General features: G+C 40.7%; 1 protein-coding gene across 1 annotated transcript in view; it reads right to left on the bottom strand.

Annotated features, from left to right (window-relative positions):
• plxna3 (plexin A3) overlaps nt 1–16,956 on the bottom strand; it is a 121,793-nt gene that overhangs the window by 14,265 nt on the left and 90,572 nt on the right. Inside the window, exons 13-21 of the mRNA XM_084720144.1 lie at nt 11,382–11,582; nt 4,493–4,589; nt 3,401–3,591; nt 2,168–2,316; nt 1,966–2,086; nt 1,707–1,843; nt 1,431–1,604; nt 1,247–1,340; nt 38–157 (exon numbers count right to left, since the gene is read on the bottom strand). Of these exons, the coding sequence (XP_084576270.1) occupies nt 38–157; nt 1,247–1,340; nt 1,431–1,604; nt 1,707–1,843; nt 1,966–2,086; nt 2,168–2,316; nt 3,401–3,591; nt 4,493–4,589; nt 11,382–11,582 (1,284 nt within the window). The remainder of the gene's footprint in view (nt 1–37; nt 158–1,246; nt 1,341–1,430; nt 1,605–1,706; nt 1,844–1,965; nt 2,087–2,167; nt 2,317–3,400; nt 3,592–4,492; nt 4,590–11,381; nt 11,583–16,956) is intronic.

Consider the following 16,956-nt stretch of genomic DNA (forward strand, 5'->3'; position numbering starts at 1 on the left):
GTGTGTGTGTGTGTGTGTGTGTGTGTGTGTGTGTTACCTGGTCAAAGATGAAGCCGAACTCGTCGGGCCGCAGCGCCCCCTCTGGTGGGTTTGGTTTGCTGTAAACTAAACCAGGAGCTAAACAGGTCATGGTGCTGTCGTTGACCACAGAGCAGAACTACAGAGGAAGACAGAAATGAGCAAACGTAAAACTTTTAAAGCTTTTAAATCTACTTATGCAACAAATAAAAACAAATAAATTATTACAAAAAACTCCTGACAAACCTTTGCATAGTAGAAATATGTAAATAAGAAAATATGTAACTATGTACATTTACTCTGGAGTACTGCTGTAGATTATTGCTACAGTATATAAAGTAGTTCACATACAGCAGTGAAATGCAACACACACATTAATGCAGCTGGAATATTAATCCAAAAACATCAGATATGACAGGAAAACACTTTCATACTTTAAAGGGATAGTTCAGGTTTTTTGAAGTGTGGTTGTAGGAGGTGCTTCTCCAGAGTCAGTAGATTACCTACAGGAGATGGCGGTCGACACGCCTCTACTGTCGCCTTATTTTAGACAACTAAAAAATTAAGTGTATGCTACATTTATTTTCAGCACTTTACTTTGCAGTCAGACAGACTTTGCTGACAGGAAACTGGTGCTATATCAGACAAATACCGCTCTCTTCAAACCAACCAAACTCCATTAACGAAATCAGCAATTTTAGCTCAGAGAACAGTGGACTTGTTGGACTGCTGCTGCCTCCAGCTGTTAATGTGTTTGTGTTATTGTGAGGTGTTGGTATTTTAAAAGGTTAGTTCAGATTCACAGACGTCACACAATAACACGAACACACTAACAGACGGAGGCAGCAGTAGACCAACGGCTCCTCTGTTCTCTGAGCTAAAACAGCTGATTTTGTTAATGGAGTTTGGTTTGATTATAGAGAAGGTATCTGTCTTATAAAACAGCGGTTTCAAGGTAAAGTGGTGAAAATATTCTAATTATAGCGTTACACTTAAACTGATATTGATTTTTTTAGGCATCTAAAATACACAGGGGGCGTGTCGACCGACGATGGATAAGTACCTCATACAGTCACACTTCAAAAACCCTGAAGTTTCCCTTTGAGTTCATTTTACTGATAATATTTGCTTTAACTTGGAGTGTATTTTACAGTGTTTTACTTCAGTGCAGGATCTCGTCTGCAAAGTGTTTAAAGTTGTTAAAAGGTTGATCAAAGGTTGTTCTCACGTTGTTGGTCTCCACTCCGCCGTACTTCGCTCTGACTTTGGGCTCCTGGATGGTCAGCAGGTTGGTTCCTGTCACTGTTATCACTGTGCTGCCACTGCAAACGCACAAACACACACACTCAGGTCACAGATCGATACTCTGACTGATTATTGATTATTCCTGAGGAGGATGTGGAGTGTTTTACTTGAGGATGGTCCAGTTGGGTTCGATGCTGGTGATGGTCGGGTCCTCGGTGTAGAAGTATTTGGTGTCAGCGTTCGTCACCTTGGCCCGGTCGATCATCAGACTGATGGTGGCGGTGCTCGAGCTTGACGAGCCCGAGGCCGGAGTGATGCAGATTATTTCCTGTTTGGTCCGTCTGGGAGGGAGGGAGGGAGAGAGAGAGAGGAGGAGGTCAGTGACTGACATTTGTTCATTATATTCCTTCACAGAAATAAAAACTCATCAGATCAGAACTGACTTGACAAACAGACACTCCTCCTTCTCGATGTAAACTTTGACGCTGCTGCCGGCGTCCAGATTTCGACCCGTCACCGTCAGCCTTGTTCCCCCAGAGACAGGTCCCTTCTCTGGATGGACACGATTGAAACTGGGGCTCTGGAGGAAGAGGAGGAAGAGGAGGACAACAAAATAGGTTACAAAAAGTACTGTTTATTGTTTATTGGGATCCCATTACTTGTTGCCTTGCACTGTAAAAAGATTTTCCTTCACACACTCACCACGAAGGAGTACGTCTGCGTGGACAGGGTTCGATACTCGGCGCTGCAGACGCCGATGCAGAGCTCAACCGGACCTCCTGGAGAGTGAGGGAGGAGAGCCTCGGCCATGTCGCACACGATCCTGCAGACACACACACAGAGTCAGACACACACACGCCTGCCACATGATCAGTCACGTGATCACACCAACACACACGCTGACCTCTCGGCGCTGATGTACTGCGCTGGGACGGGGTTACAGCGGACTCCAGCCACCTGCACGTGAGCGATCTCCTTCACCTGCAGACCCAGGTTCTCCCCCTCGATCGTCACCCGCGTCCCCCCCTCCCGAGGACCCGTCTGAGGGTCAATCTGTGGTGGGAGGAGTCGATCAATTATCAGTTATTAATGATCGATTACACTCAAACCAGACAGAGAAAACAGAACTGGACATCTATACAACATATTTCCAGTTTACTCTACTTTCTCCTTTTTACTCCACTACTCTCAGCTGACAGTTTTAGTTACTAGTTACTTTAAAAAAAATAAAATCTTTACACAGAAAACATATGGAAAGTTTAGAAAAACGTTTTAAGATCTTCTATAACTCAAATGATTTTGTGATCAGACGGTTACTAAAATACAGATGAAGGTTTGGAAATGACCTCACTAAAGTATTAAAGTTCTACAGCAAAATATACTCAGTAAAATGTTTCCTGTCAGTGTTTTTATTCTGTTAGGATGTTTTTGGGTGAATATTCCTGCTGCATTAATGTGTTTGTTTCTGATGCACGTTTCAAGTTGAACTCATTTTAATGACTCGATCTCCTGTTGGCGAGTTTAGTCTGCAGCAATGCATCAAAAAATTAAGAATAAAAATATTTCATAAAGTGATCCTCAGTGGAAAAAACCTCCCAACAGCTGTTTGGAGTTCAGTGAGACTTTGGCCGACTCTGATTGGTCAGCTGTCCGTCTGACCTGAGACAGGAAGTTCAGGATGTCAGGGATGATGTCTAAGTGTGTGTGTGTGTGTGTGTGTGTGTGTTCAGGTGTCAGCTGTGAGACATGCTGTGTCTCTCGTTGACCTGTGACCTCACAGCCGGCAGCCAGCCAATTAAATGACAGCAACTTGAGTATTTGTAATTAGTTACTTCCACTCCAGATAATAATGTTTTTCGTTTTACGTTAATGTGATTAATCACTTTGATGTTTGGTCTCTAAAATGTAAGAAAATAATATAAATCACCATTTTCAGTTTACTGTCATATAAGATAAAAACTCACTTCTCACAACTGAGAAACTGATGATGATATCTGGGATTTTTTTAATTACTTAAAGAATTGATTGATTATTAAAATATTTACTGATTGGTCTTCTGTTGATGAACCAATTGATTAATGATTTCAGATCATTTGACCCTGTCGAGGCCCGGCGAGGCCGCAGGTTCGATTCCTACCCTGGTGATTCGCGGGTGGCTGCAGCGCAGGTTGTGTCGTCCGTGGTGCATCCAGTTCTGCTCCGGTGAAGGACAGTGTTGTCTCAGGAGACACTTCCTGTTCTCTGTGCACCAACCGCACTCGAACGCCGCCGGAGCTTTGAGACACTGACCGCAGCTGGAGCGCTGAGCCTCGCACTTATACAGCAACGCTGACAGAACAAACAAACAAACAAACAAACAACATCGAATTTAGTGATTCTATGCAGAGAAAATCTGATTTAAAAAACTCAAACAAAAGACTTTAATTTACTTTATTATTGTACTTCTTCATATCAATATTCAAGCAAAATAAAAATCCAGTCTAAACACATTTATTTATTCATTTATTTATTTTTCTTTCATTATTGTACTATTATTATTATTATTATTATTATTTTAATAATAAAAACAGACCAGCGGCCACAGACAACAATAAACACACAAAAACAAAACAAAACCAACAAACCAATAAAACAAACAAACAAACACAAACACAAACAGTACACCAAAATCACACTAAAAATAAAACAAATACACAATCAGAACTACACATCTAAACAAACACAAACACACAACACATGTTGTAACGACCAAAACATCAAAACAGGCCGAACAATCGAGGAAACAAAGTAACCAAAATAAATTAAATATAATTTCATTATTATTATTATTATTATTTTATATAGATATAGACAAATATTAATATCATCAACTTTGTTCGACGCCTTTAAGACTAAACTGAAAAAAACAGCTCATTTACAGAAACACATAATCTTTTATTTTGCTTTTTTCTTTATCCTTATTGATTGGAAGTTCCCTTTTATAGTTTAGTTAAGTAACGGCAATGTGATGAGAAATGTGTTTTTACTTTGGCCAGTTCTTTTAGCAGGTAAAACATTATTTTATTATAATTTGTACAAATCTGATTGTTCAGGTAAAAAAATCAATAAACCAAGAGAACAATCAGACTGTATCAGGATGAGAAATGAGCCAAAATCAAACATTTTCAAAGACGTGTTTGTGTTATTGATAATAAATAACAGGTTTTTATTGATGACAAACAGATTTTACCTTTCATAGAAGCAGGTTTGTCGATGAAGAAATCTCCGTCCCAGACGATGGAGAAATCCACAGGGAGATCGCCGGCCTCGTCCCCTTCATACCAATACTACAGAGACATGGACAGACAGAGACATGGACAGACAGAGACAGACACAGACACAGACACAGAGACACAGACAGACACAGACACAGAGACACAGACAGACACAGACAGAGACACAGACAGAGACAGACACAGAGACAGAGACATGGACAGACAGAGACAGACACAGACACAGACACAGAGACATGGACAGACAGAGACATGGACAGACAGAGACATGGACACAGACAGACACAGACACAGACACAGACACAGACACAGACAGACACAGAGACAGAGACAGACAGACACAGACACAGAGACAGAGACAGACAGACACAGAGACAGAGACACAGACAGACACAGACACAGACACAGACAGACACAGAGACAGAGACATGGACAGACAGAGACATGGACAGACAGAGACATGGACATGGACAGACAGAGACAAAAACACAGACAGACACAGAGACAGACACAGACACAGACACAGACAGACACAGAGACAGAGGCATGGACAGAGACAGACAGACACAGACAGACACAGAGACAGAGGCATGGACAGAGACAGACAGACACAGACACAGACACAGAGACAGACACAGACACAGACAGACACAGAGACAGAGACATGGACAGACAGAGACAGACACAGAGACAGACACAGAGAGGGTAATTAACACTTTTTAATTGGAAAAAAGAAAATTCACTTCTGTGTTAAAATCAGGAAAACATTTTAATTAAAGACGGAGAAGGAATGAGGTGATTTACGGTGTTTGGGGACGTGTGGACGTCTTTTAAAAAACAGAACATGTCAACATCTCCACAGTCAGTGTGTTTAACAGTAACTCATATATCTGTTACTGCAGCTAACGTTAGCCTGCAGCTAATAGATGCTGTTTCTGCTGTTACAACTACTAATGTTAGCTACTGCAGCTAACACTGAATTAGCCAAAAGCTAATATTAACACATCACTAGCTGCTGTTACAGAAATATTTAGAAAGTGATATCTAGAAAATATTGAGATTGTGAGAGCTGTAGTAAAATTAGCTACGCCATGCTAATTGTACTACAACTAAAATCACAAAACCTGAAATTGTTACAGTTGTTTTACAGCTAATGTAGTGTGTTATTACAGCTTAATGTTTGCTATTGCAATGCTATTGCATTGTAAAAATATTGGAGACAAATTTGAACAATATTAGTAAAATGGCTAATATCATGACAACATGTAGCTAATAATTTAATGTTACTGAAGCTACAATTGTTACAGCTAGCATTAGGTGACATTGCTACAACTGATATTAGCTGTAGTAACACTGGCTGAAATCATATTATCCTTAGTAATACTGACTACATTTGCTGTAGTAACTGTACTATGATTTCAGCTAAAGTTACTGCAGTTAAAATTATTTTAGCTAATGTTACTAAAGGTAATAGCTTATGTTACTACAGCTAATATTGTTTTAGCTTATGTTACTAGAGCTAATAGCTAATGTTACAAAAGCTAATGTTATTTTAGCTTATGTCACTGCAGCTAATGTAAATATTGTTAAAACTGCTACAGCTAATATTTGCACAACTAACAACGCTATGGCTAAAGTTAATTTCATTGCTGTTGATAATATTTGTGCTGTATACATCATACGTACGAGTAGACTAGCTGTAGTTAATGTATCACTAGTTAATGCTAACACCACTGCTGTCATGGACGGTTTTGCTACAGCTGCTGTTATTACATTAGTGTACAGCTAATGACACTACAATGTATATTTTTATAAGTAAAATAAACAGCAGTAAATCAAATATTACCACAGGTAGTGTTGACTCTGCTAACAGCATCAGGCTGCAGTATATTTACACAGCTAACAGTACAAGTACAGCAGCACTACAAAGACAACAAAGCCTCTTCATAAAGGATAAAGTCAGCACTGCTTTGAAGAAGGAGGACGGAAAATAGAAACACACACACAGAGAGCAGAGCGGTGTTGTCATGGCGGCTGCAGGTCTCCATGGTAACCAACAAAAAGCAGTCAGAGAAACAACATAATGGATTTAGAGCTGATGGGAACCTGATCTACCTGCCGCTCTCTGTGAGTCTCATCTTAGATAAACAGTGGGGTGTTAATGGAACAAAACGCACAAGTGTTTTGTCTGAGTGTGTGTGTGTCTGAGTGTGTGTGTGTGTGTGTCTGAGTGTGTGTGTGTGTGTGTGTCTGTCTGAGTGTGTGTGTGTGTGTGTGTGTCTGAGTGTGTGCGCATGAAATGAACAATACATCGTCTCCAGTGCTGCTGAAAAGACAGAGACAGGCTGCGTCCTGAATATGTCAGCTCGACTCGAATGGCACCAGATAATCTGACGCCACACACACACACACACACACACACACACACACACACACACACACACACACACACTTATGTGGAGACAAATCAGGGTCATAAAGATTTTGAGGTTGTAAAACAATGTTCACAAATTATTTGACAGCCTGCAGTTGTATATCACTTTTTGTGTGCATGTGCAAAAAAAAAAAACTTTCATGCACATAAACAAGTTTGTGAATGTGTCATGAAGTTTTGCAGTTGCAGAAATATTCGGTCCACATGTTTGTAGCTGTAAAATAATTTTATGCATTTTTGCACACAGGAGTGTGAATTTTGATCTAAACATAATTTGTGCTCATAATTCATGCCCTGTAACTTCAGGGTCACATAAAGAGATAGGAAATTTACTCTCACTCACACACACACACACACACACACACACACAGACACACACACACACACACACACACACACACACACACACTCAACCACACATGCAAAGACTCAGTGAAAGTCGAGAGAGAAGTTGAGTTTTCTGAAAGATTGAAAATCAATGTGTCTTAATGATTCTGGTCTGCTCATTTCATTAACTCACAGCGCACAGACACACACACACACACACACACACACACACACACACACACACACACACACACACACACACACTCTTTAAGAGGTGGCAGCTGTATAACCTTACTTCAGCAAAAAAATATCTCCTGTTAAAAACTACCGTACCACAGGACCGAGGCTGCTGCTGCACACACACACTTCATGTGCATGCTCACACACAACTACACACACACATAAACACATGCACAAACACACAGACACACACAGAAAATTAACAAATTTCATTAAGTCAAGCAGCTCCAGCTCAATATTCCTTCCTCAGCAAAAACTACTTCACCATCATCCAACCAACCAGTGTTTTACTGCTTTTTACCTCACACACACACACACACACACACACACATACACACACACACACACACACACACACACACACACACACACACACACACACACACACACACGGCTGCAATTAATAAAGTGTTGATATTAAAATGATCTTTTCTGCAGAGCTGCAAGAACGACCACATTATTCATAACACTGTGTGTATGTGTGTGTGTGTGTGTGTGTGTGTGTGTGTGTGTTAGAGTGATGACCACACAGCTGAAATATGTGGAATACCAGGACCAATCGAGAGAGACACAGAGAGATGTGTGTGTGTGTGTGTGTGTGTGTGTGTGTGTGTGTCTAATGCCCTGATTTTCCATTAAAAGCAGCCAGCTGAGCCCAACAGAGCAGCATCATAACTCACACACACACACACACACACACACACGCTCCATAACCACTATGATGCAGCACTAACATGAATGAACTGAACTTTGATACCCGTCTTCCAAAGTTGGAGCATCTTTTAGAACCAAGCGGCCATTTTCCATCAACGTGGAACCGGTTCCCTTACGGTTCAAGAACCAAAGTTCTGAGTATTTCCACCTAAAGTGAACCAGTTTTGAACTTGAAATTTTTACAGTTATTACAGCTAATTGTCATTACATCTTAATGTTTGCTACCGCAGCTAATATTTAACATTTAAAATGGCTCTAATAGTTTTAGAGCCAAATTTGACAAATTACAGCTAATAGCTAATGCTATTACAGGAAATATGATTTTAGCTAATGTTACTGCAGCTGTTTTCAGATGTGTGGACCTATTTTTCAACTAGTGATCAATCTGGCGATATCTTTTCCACTCATTGATTAGTTGTTTGGTTCATAAAATGTCAGAACTCTGTGCTAAGATAAAAATGTTTCCTTTAATTCTTTGTTTAACCTTCTTGTTTTTCTTCCTCTGCAGACCGTGACCTGTCTCTTCATCTTTATAAAGCTTCCCTCTCGTGTCTATTGGCTGTTTGGGGCTTGCTGAGCGCCGTGATCGGTGTTTTCTGTCACTTTGCTTGTTCGTCTGTGTAATTCACTGCGAAATATTTTACCCTCCGGGACAATAAACTTAATTCCTGTTCTTTCTATGTTTCTTTTTCCTCTTTCCATCAGCTCTTTCTTGCACACTCTCTTGTTCTCTCTCCTGCTGGGTCTTAATGTCACAGAGCCGGTGGACACTGTTGGAGTGTGTGTGCCGATCTGTCGTCCCCATGGTAACCCCTGCCCGGTCGCTAGGCCTGTCGCTATGGGGTCAGAGGTGCCTGGCAACAGCAGCAGGAGTGTGAGAGTGTGTGTGTGTGTGTGTGTGTGTGTGTGTGTGTGTGGTGTTACTGTGTCTTTTCTTCTTCTGAAAACTGAAATGTTCACCTGCAGCTCCTCTAATGCCCACTAGGTGCTGCTCTGAGAAAACTCACATTATATTGAAGTGAATAAGAAAACTTCTTCCAGCACAGATGATTTTTTTTAACAAGTTCAATCTTATTTCCATAGTTTTGTCCATCATCTATCAGTTATAGCAACAACAGCTAACCCTTTACAGGAAGAAAAGTTTTGTTCAGTCAGGAAAACCAAACAATTAGCTACACAGACCGACCATATTTGGTATCAAGGTAATCCAAAAGTAACAAAGTAATCACATTACATTACTTTAATATTATGATACTGGGATTATATTTTGTCTATATTTTGATTAAGTAATCCTCCCAACCTTGACTTTAACAATATTTTGAGCTCTCCAGATGTTCCACACAGCTGTGAGAAGTGATTCATTCAGCTGTAACTGATGCTGCTGTCTGCTGGTCACAAACAAACACTGCCTCTGTGCTTTTATTTTGAAAACTGAACAGTGTCTGTGTGAAGAATGTGTGTGTGTGTGTGTGTGTGTGTGTGTGTGTGCGTGCGTGCGTACTGTTGTTCTAAATGGCCAATTTCCTCTGGGAATAGTAACTTAATTAAATACAGACACACACACTGACCATCTGTATGTGTGTGTGTTACTGTCTGCATTTAGTAGTGGTATGTCAGTGCATAATGTGTGTGTTTGTGTGCGTTTGTGTGTGTGTGTGAGGCGTCTTTGGGGTGGGCTCACCGACAGGAAGACAGATGAAGGACAGGAAATGAGCACGAGCAGACGGACAACAGTTGGTGTGTGTCAGTGCGTGTAGTGGACGGCGTGTGTGTCGCCTCAGAAAAGGACAATAATCAATCTGTAGTGTGTGTGTGTGTCAGACACATCAAGTCTGACCTCTGAACTCTGTAGGTCACTGGGTCATCACACACGCACACACACACACAGAAACACACACACACACACAGAAACCATACCCTGAGGTCACCATGGCAACTGTAAAGATGGAGGGCATGTGGGTGAAGATGTGGGAGTTGTTGTCCGATTGGTGATGTCATCCATTTTTCATTACAATGAGAAGCTGTTAGACTGTGTGTGTGTGTGTGTGTGTGTGTGTGTGTGTGTGTGTGTGTATGTGCTGATGCTGCAGTGTGTGTCACACTCGTCTGAGTCACCTTCACCCTCCTCTCAGCTTGCAGTGTGTGTGTGGGTTTTATTCTATTCAGTTGTCTCTCAGCCAATCAGAGCTCTGAACTCAACCTGTTATTACTGACCTGACACATTGTGATGTCACAGCATACACATACTATCACCATGACGACCACTACTAGTACTGCTACTACTGCTTTCAATACTAATACTAATACTTCTACTGTTGTGGAGTCAACTACTGACACTGTTTCCATACACTAAGCGTCACCATGACAACCACTACTGCTACTAATACTGCTACTTCCACTACTAAGTGTACTTCTTCTACTTCTAATACTGCCACATGTAATACTGAAACTGCTTTTGCTTCTTTTACTACTATTATCACTGGTAATACTACCACTATTACTACTACTCTTTCTTCAGTTAGAGTGTTACTACACCAACTACCAATACTTCTACTTCTTGTAAACATTTACAGGGCAGATGATACGCTAACAACCGCTAACGTTAGCTACACAGACCAACCGCTAAAGTAATCCATTAGTGTCAGACGAGTAGTGTTACTATGTCAACTACCAATTACTCTGTTTATTCCACTACCAATACCTCTGCTGCCTGTACTACAAGTATTGCTACTAGTACTACTACTGTGTCTATTAATAATACTCTGACTGCTTTCACAACAAATACCATTTCCTTGACAAGTATTACTACTTCCACTTCTACTACAGTTGTTGCTTACACAACTAATACTGCTACTACTGCAGATTCAGCTACTTCTGATACTGCTTCCACTACTATAAGTGCTTCTGCTACAAGTATAAATACTTGTACTACTGCTGCTTGTAGTACTAATACTGCTGACCCATACTGTACATCAGATCCTCAAGAACAAGACAGAAAAACAGACACAAAGAAAGACACCTGAACACTAAAACCTCAGAGGTACTGCTGTTCCTGCTACTACCATATACACATATTCCCAAAACACAGAGCCATCAAGGAGCAGTGCATGCTGGGTAATGTAGTGTCTCACCGAGGTATTCTGACACTGGATACAGGAGGAGTTGAAGCGGACGGCGGGGATGCGTTGAACTTTTCCCTGGATGTTGAACACACACTCGTAGTTCTTCTGACCCGACTGAGGCTGGGGAAGGTTACGAGCTCGCAACGTGATTGGACGAACCATTCCAGCCGGGACCAGGATGTCAGAGGTGGGGAGGATCTGAGGACAGCCCTGCAGGAAGAAGAGAAAGGTGAGTTAATACAAACTCGGCTATCAAACTCAACACAAACACAATTTTTTTATGTTAGAGTCAGTGACATACAAGACAATATCATCAGCATAGAAGTGGATTATACAGAGCTGAGCTGGAAATAAAACGTAATTAGCAGCGAGCCTCATGTTGATCCTTGAGGCACACCTTTATCAATCAATAGAAGTTAGCTTATTTAACATTTACTGTGTGTGATGGAACCATCCTCATCTGTTTTCCAAACTGAAGGATAAGTCAGAGATAAAATTATGGTTTTAAAAAAACAGTAAACAAACTTTAGATTCTGTTAAAATTCAAACTTGCATTCATTGAATCTTTTTAGCCACTTCCTGGCAGCAGGAGTTTTGTGAGGACAACATTGACAAATTAGCCTATCATCTTATTAGTAGCCGTTGATATTTAAGTGTTTTTGATTCAGCTGCTATCTTAAGGTAACTTGCATTACAGAACAGTCCAATTATTCCACTGGAGTCTAGAAATTAGCCCAAAATATTTAAGCCACTGAACTGATCTGTCAGCTAGCCTTATCTACACAATGATTAGCTGACCTGAACTTTAACTATTTTAGCTGCTAAAATGAACCAAATTATTTAATTAGCTCCTTAACTGGATGTCATGTAGCACAGAAAGTGTCACAAAGGGCAGAAAGATGCTAATGCATCAGCTTATAATGTAGCTCTAGCTAACATGTTAGCAACCAGCTGCCTGCTTCCACCTCCAGCAGACACAGAGCAACAGGATTATTTACGTGGAGGGGTGTTAGCAGTATTCATTTTCCTTTAAGCTCTGAGTAAAACTGTGTTTGTCTGCTGTTTGCTGCAGGGAACAGAAATAATGAGAGTGAAGCAGATGGAAAACATGCCACAAAACCAAAACTAGCAACAAAAAGAGGCTAAAAAGAGCTGCTGATAATCCTCTGTTGAGACACAATGAGCAGACACACAAACATCACACATTTCATCCATTGTTAATATGAATTATTGATTGGAGCAGCTTTAAATGTTGAAGCATCAGACATTATTAATAACTCTTTGTTTCCTGCTGTTAGTGCCTGAATGAAAAGCCTGTCAATCAATCTGGCAGCGACAGAAGCTTCCAGTCATTTTGGAGGAAAGAACAGCTGCAGTTTGGTTCATATTTACATCACTACATTTATAAATAAGAAAAATACAGTTTACATTAACCAGCAAATTCAACCAATCCTTTGAATTCTGTGCGAACTTGTAATTTTGCGTAATGCCCACGATTGCTGGGAGTTTAATTTTACTATTTTATGTATTTGTCCAGAAAATAGTGATTTATGCTTGTCATAGTCATTTTTGTGCTGTTTTAAAGACGTTTTAGTCGACATCATGAGCGAGGGGTCTTGTACTTTTCACCAGGTCAGCTGGAGTTTATCGACCTCAGTGCATCATAAACACCGCAAGAAATGAAGACGACGCTTCGTCATGTGTTGAACATCATATAGAAGGGAAGTGTAGCATACGTGTTTACTGAAAATATGTGAATATGCTTAAGTTAAAAAAGTCCACAGGAATCGATGACGGAAATGAAAATTTGGTTTCTCGTTGATTCTGTCGGGAACGTAATTTTGGGACCGATTCTGAAGTGGAACCAGGTCACATTCATCTACACTCTGTGCGCTTTTATTTTATAATTTTGTGCTGTTTTTGAGTTTGACCTTTTTTAGTGAGGAGCACTCAGAGCAGAGCTTAGTTTTGTTCTCCCTGGAAGAAGTTTCCTTTGATTTTATTGAATTATACACAAAAATAGTAACTTTCTTGTGCAATTTGTGCAAATAATGGCTATGAGCATCGCAACATGCCAGGGGTGGATCTAGAGGAAGAAAGAGGGTGACATGGAGACTTTGAGGGGTGGCAAAAAATACAAAAAAACAACATTATTGTGACGTGAGTATGGCGTTAAATAGAAATATCTAAAGGTGGAAATAAAAAGCAATAATTTGTTGTCTTTTCAAATCTTGAAACATCTTTTTTCTTTGGACATAAACCCATCACACAGCCTAAAATGTGGTCAGGACACATCATTAAATTATGTGCATTACAGCATCATCTCTTGCTGCATTCACTTGCACTTGGATTTCAGAGTTTCAGTCTTGGTAAATTTCCATCCAGCCACAACTTTTCATGTATATATTTTGAACAAGAACTGTCCAAAACTTTGGATGGCAGCTGGGGTGGCAAGGCATCTTTTACCTCTTTAGATCCACCCCTGCAACAATCATCACGGTTTTTTAGAGAAGCTGTCATGAAATCAGGTTTTTTTAGGCTGCAACAATCCCGAAAAAGACCCGCAAAATCCTGGAGGGACTGATTACAGATATAGGATTTAGATTAAGGATTATTATGAGTATATATCGAAAAAAACTGCCTGTTTGTCACACTATAAGTAACACACACACACACACACACACACACACACACACACACACACACACACACACACACACACACACACGGAGCTGACAAAGGCAGATATCTTATCACCGTCTGTCATCACTGACGACGGACAGAAACACAGTCAGAGTGTGTGTTCAGTAATGGACAGCTGGTGACAGAGCCAAGCTTCCTGAGGCTGCTGGAAACACACACACACACACACACACACACACACACACACAGACTGACTGTGTCTCTCAGTGTCTCCGTGGGGTGAAACCTTTATTAACGAGCGTCACCACGGTAATTAATTGCCTTGTGACTGACAGGAAGACCATTAGCTCCACAGGAAGTGGACCAGAGCGCAGCAGACACCAGCAGCGACTGTGGAGACTGACAGAGACTGTGTGTGTGTGTGTGTGTGTGTGTGTGTGTGTATCTGAGTCTGTGAGAGAGAGTCTCTCAGCAAACACTCGACATTTATCCAAACACTCGTCTCACCTGTGACAGACTCTGTCTCACCTCTTCTGTGACAGAAACATGAGACAGAAATGATTTTTTTACATGAAAGTGAAGACAACAGAGTGAAAGTGTAAAACGTCTCCAGGGAACGAGTGATAACGAGCTGACAAAGAACACTAATGAAACTTTGATTAGTGTCTCAAACACTCTGCTCTCAGAGTTAAAGTTCACTCCTTTTAGTCTCATTTAATCATGAAACGTCTTTTTTCTGATGGCACGCTTCCAAAAACTTCCACATTACACACAAACCAGATGTGTTCACATCCTGCACACTGTAATTATTATGAAGTTCTTCATTTTTCAGGAAAACTTTTTATTATATTCTGTGTACAGTGAGCACATAATAGGGCAACTTTTGAGGTCTTACGACGTTTTTTAAGCTTTTTGCTACAAAAAGATTTTCCTCATGTACAAACATTAACTTCTCATCCATGTGGGTTTATGGCGCCTACTGTGAGATTACAAAACAATTCCTGTGTAAATGACCCTTTGCTAAGTCCCGCCTCCAAACAGCAACTCTCCAATCATAGCTTAGCAACCACAACTAGGGCTGTCAAACTTTCCATTTCTCTCCATGTTGAAGGTGGAGGAGAGAAACACTCTACGTTTCACGAGTCTGGACAGTTCTTTGTCGTCTCTCAAAAATGTGAAACACAAGCACACATGTGTGGTGAATGGATTAACCTCTGTCTTCATCTGCTCTAATATAAGCTGCAAACATTAGCATGGCTAACTGGCTAACTAATGTTAGCTTACTAGCTGCAGTAACTTTCCCTCCAGTCAAACTTGTTAGATCCACTGCATCTGCATTTGTTCTGTGGGGTTTTGAGGAGGAGGATGTGGACTGATGAAGAATCAAAGTGAGCTGATGACGATGTGTCTCTCTCTCTGGCTCACTGTCTCAGGTCTAAGCCGGGTTAGCTTAGCTCTTATCCCGGCTCTCAATTTCAAAAATTACTCCCTATTTTGATGTTAAATCTGCCGCCGTTATCACTGGAAACTGCATAAATGCAGTGTAAGAATGGAAAGTTTGACAGGCGTAGCAACAGTAACCAAGCAGCAGACCAACAACTGCTGTGTTCTGTGAGCTAAAATTACTGATTTTGTAAATGGAGTTTGGTTGGTTTGTAGAGAGTGATATTTGTCTGATATAACAGTGGTTTCCTATTCAGAAACATCTGTCTGACAGAAAGGTAACGAGGTGAAAATATTCTAAATATAGCGTACACTTGTCTAAACACTGACTATGAATCAACCCCACTTTAAAAAACATGAACTGCCCCTTTAAGTGTGAGCTTTACGTGTCAGTGTTGTAGGTCGTCTTGCAGCTGCTGCTGTGTGTCTCTTCTTCTCTTTCTGCTGACAGATTCTTTTTATTTTCAGCTGCAGATGAAGAGATAGTCGGAGGAGCTCCTCTCCTCTCTGAGGCTTTTATTCTGAAGGAGACTTTAACCTGGCTGAATAAAGGTTAAATACGAAAACATCTGCCTTTCCTCTTCTCTTCGTCTCTCCTCCTCCTCCTCTCACACTCTCTCATCTCTCCCTCCCTCTCTCTTTAGTCAGCCTAATTGCCTTGTAATTAACATTAATTGCTGTGATTGGATGCTTTCATGTCAATTAAGTGGCTATTCATCTTCTATTAACCAATTAGCCAATCAGGGGTTGTTACTGTCGCCCTGTAATGACACCAAGCACCAATCACGTCAACGAGACGCCCTAACGGTGCGATCCCTGCTCGCTCTTTCTCTCTCTCTGCTGGCGAGATAACGAGCAGCCTGAGAGCAGCTCAGCTCGTTAGAGACTGAGAAGTAATCTGTTACTTCTGACAGGTGTAATCTAACTGCTCACATTCAGTTAGTTACTTATTATTTTGTTAATTTGTTTTATTCTCCCTTTTGGTGCTTTTCTTTTGAAAATGTTACCTCACCTCCATGTTTGATTTTTGTTTATTCCCTGTTGATTTCTGTCAGCACACGATTCTTAAATCCCACTTGTCACGGAGTCCTTGAACGCATCAGCAAGGAGAGTTTTAAACTGTGTGTGTGTGTGTGTGTGTGTGTGTGTGTGTGTGTGTGTGTGTGTGTGTGTGTATGTGTGTGTGTACCCTTCACTGTTGACCTGAAGCTTTACTGTTGTTTACTGAACCATGTAATGACAGAGAGAGCGAGCAGCTCTGACCTCCATGTTCCTGTTCTTCACTCCCTCACACCATCAGTCAGTGAAGAGGAGGAAGAATTCTGCAAACGCTGCAGCTTAAATCACTAAAGCACTAAGCATTTTCAAAAATTGAATTAATGAATAAATAACTAAATAAATTGTATTGTTATTGTTAATTGTAAAGTAGTAATTCAAATCAAATTATCCCCAGCAGGTCGTGTTGTTAAAAAAAATGTGTGATGACTTATTGATCAGG

The sequence above is a fragment of the Lutjanus erythropterus genome, chromosome 6 (genome assembly GCF_056507025.1).
Source record: "Lutjanus erythropterus isolate fLutEry1 chromosome 6, fLutEry1.hap2, whole genome shotgun sequence".
In the NCBI taxonomy this organism is placed as follows: Eukaryota; Metazoa; Chordata; class Actinopteri; order Lutjaniformes; family Lutjanidae; genus Lutjanus; species Lutjanus erythropterus.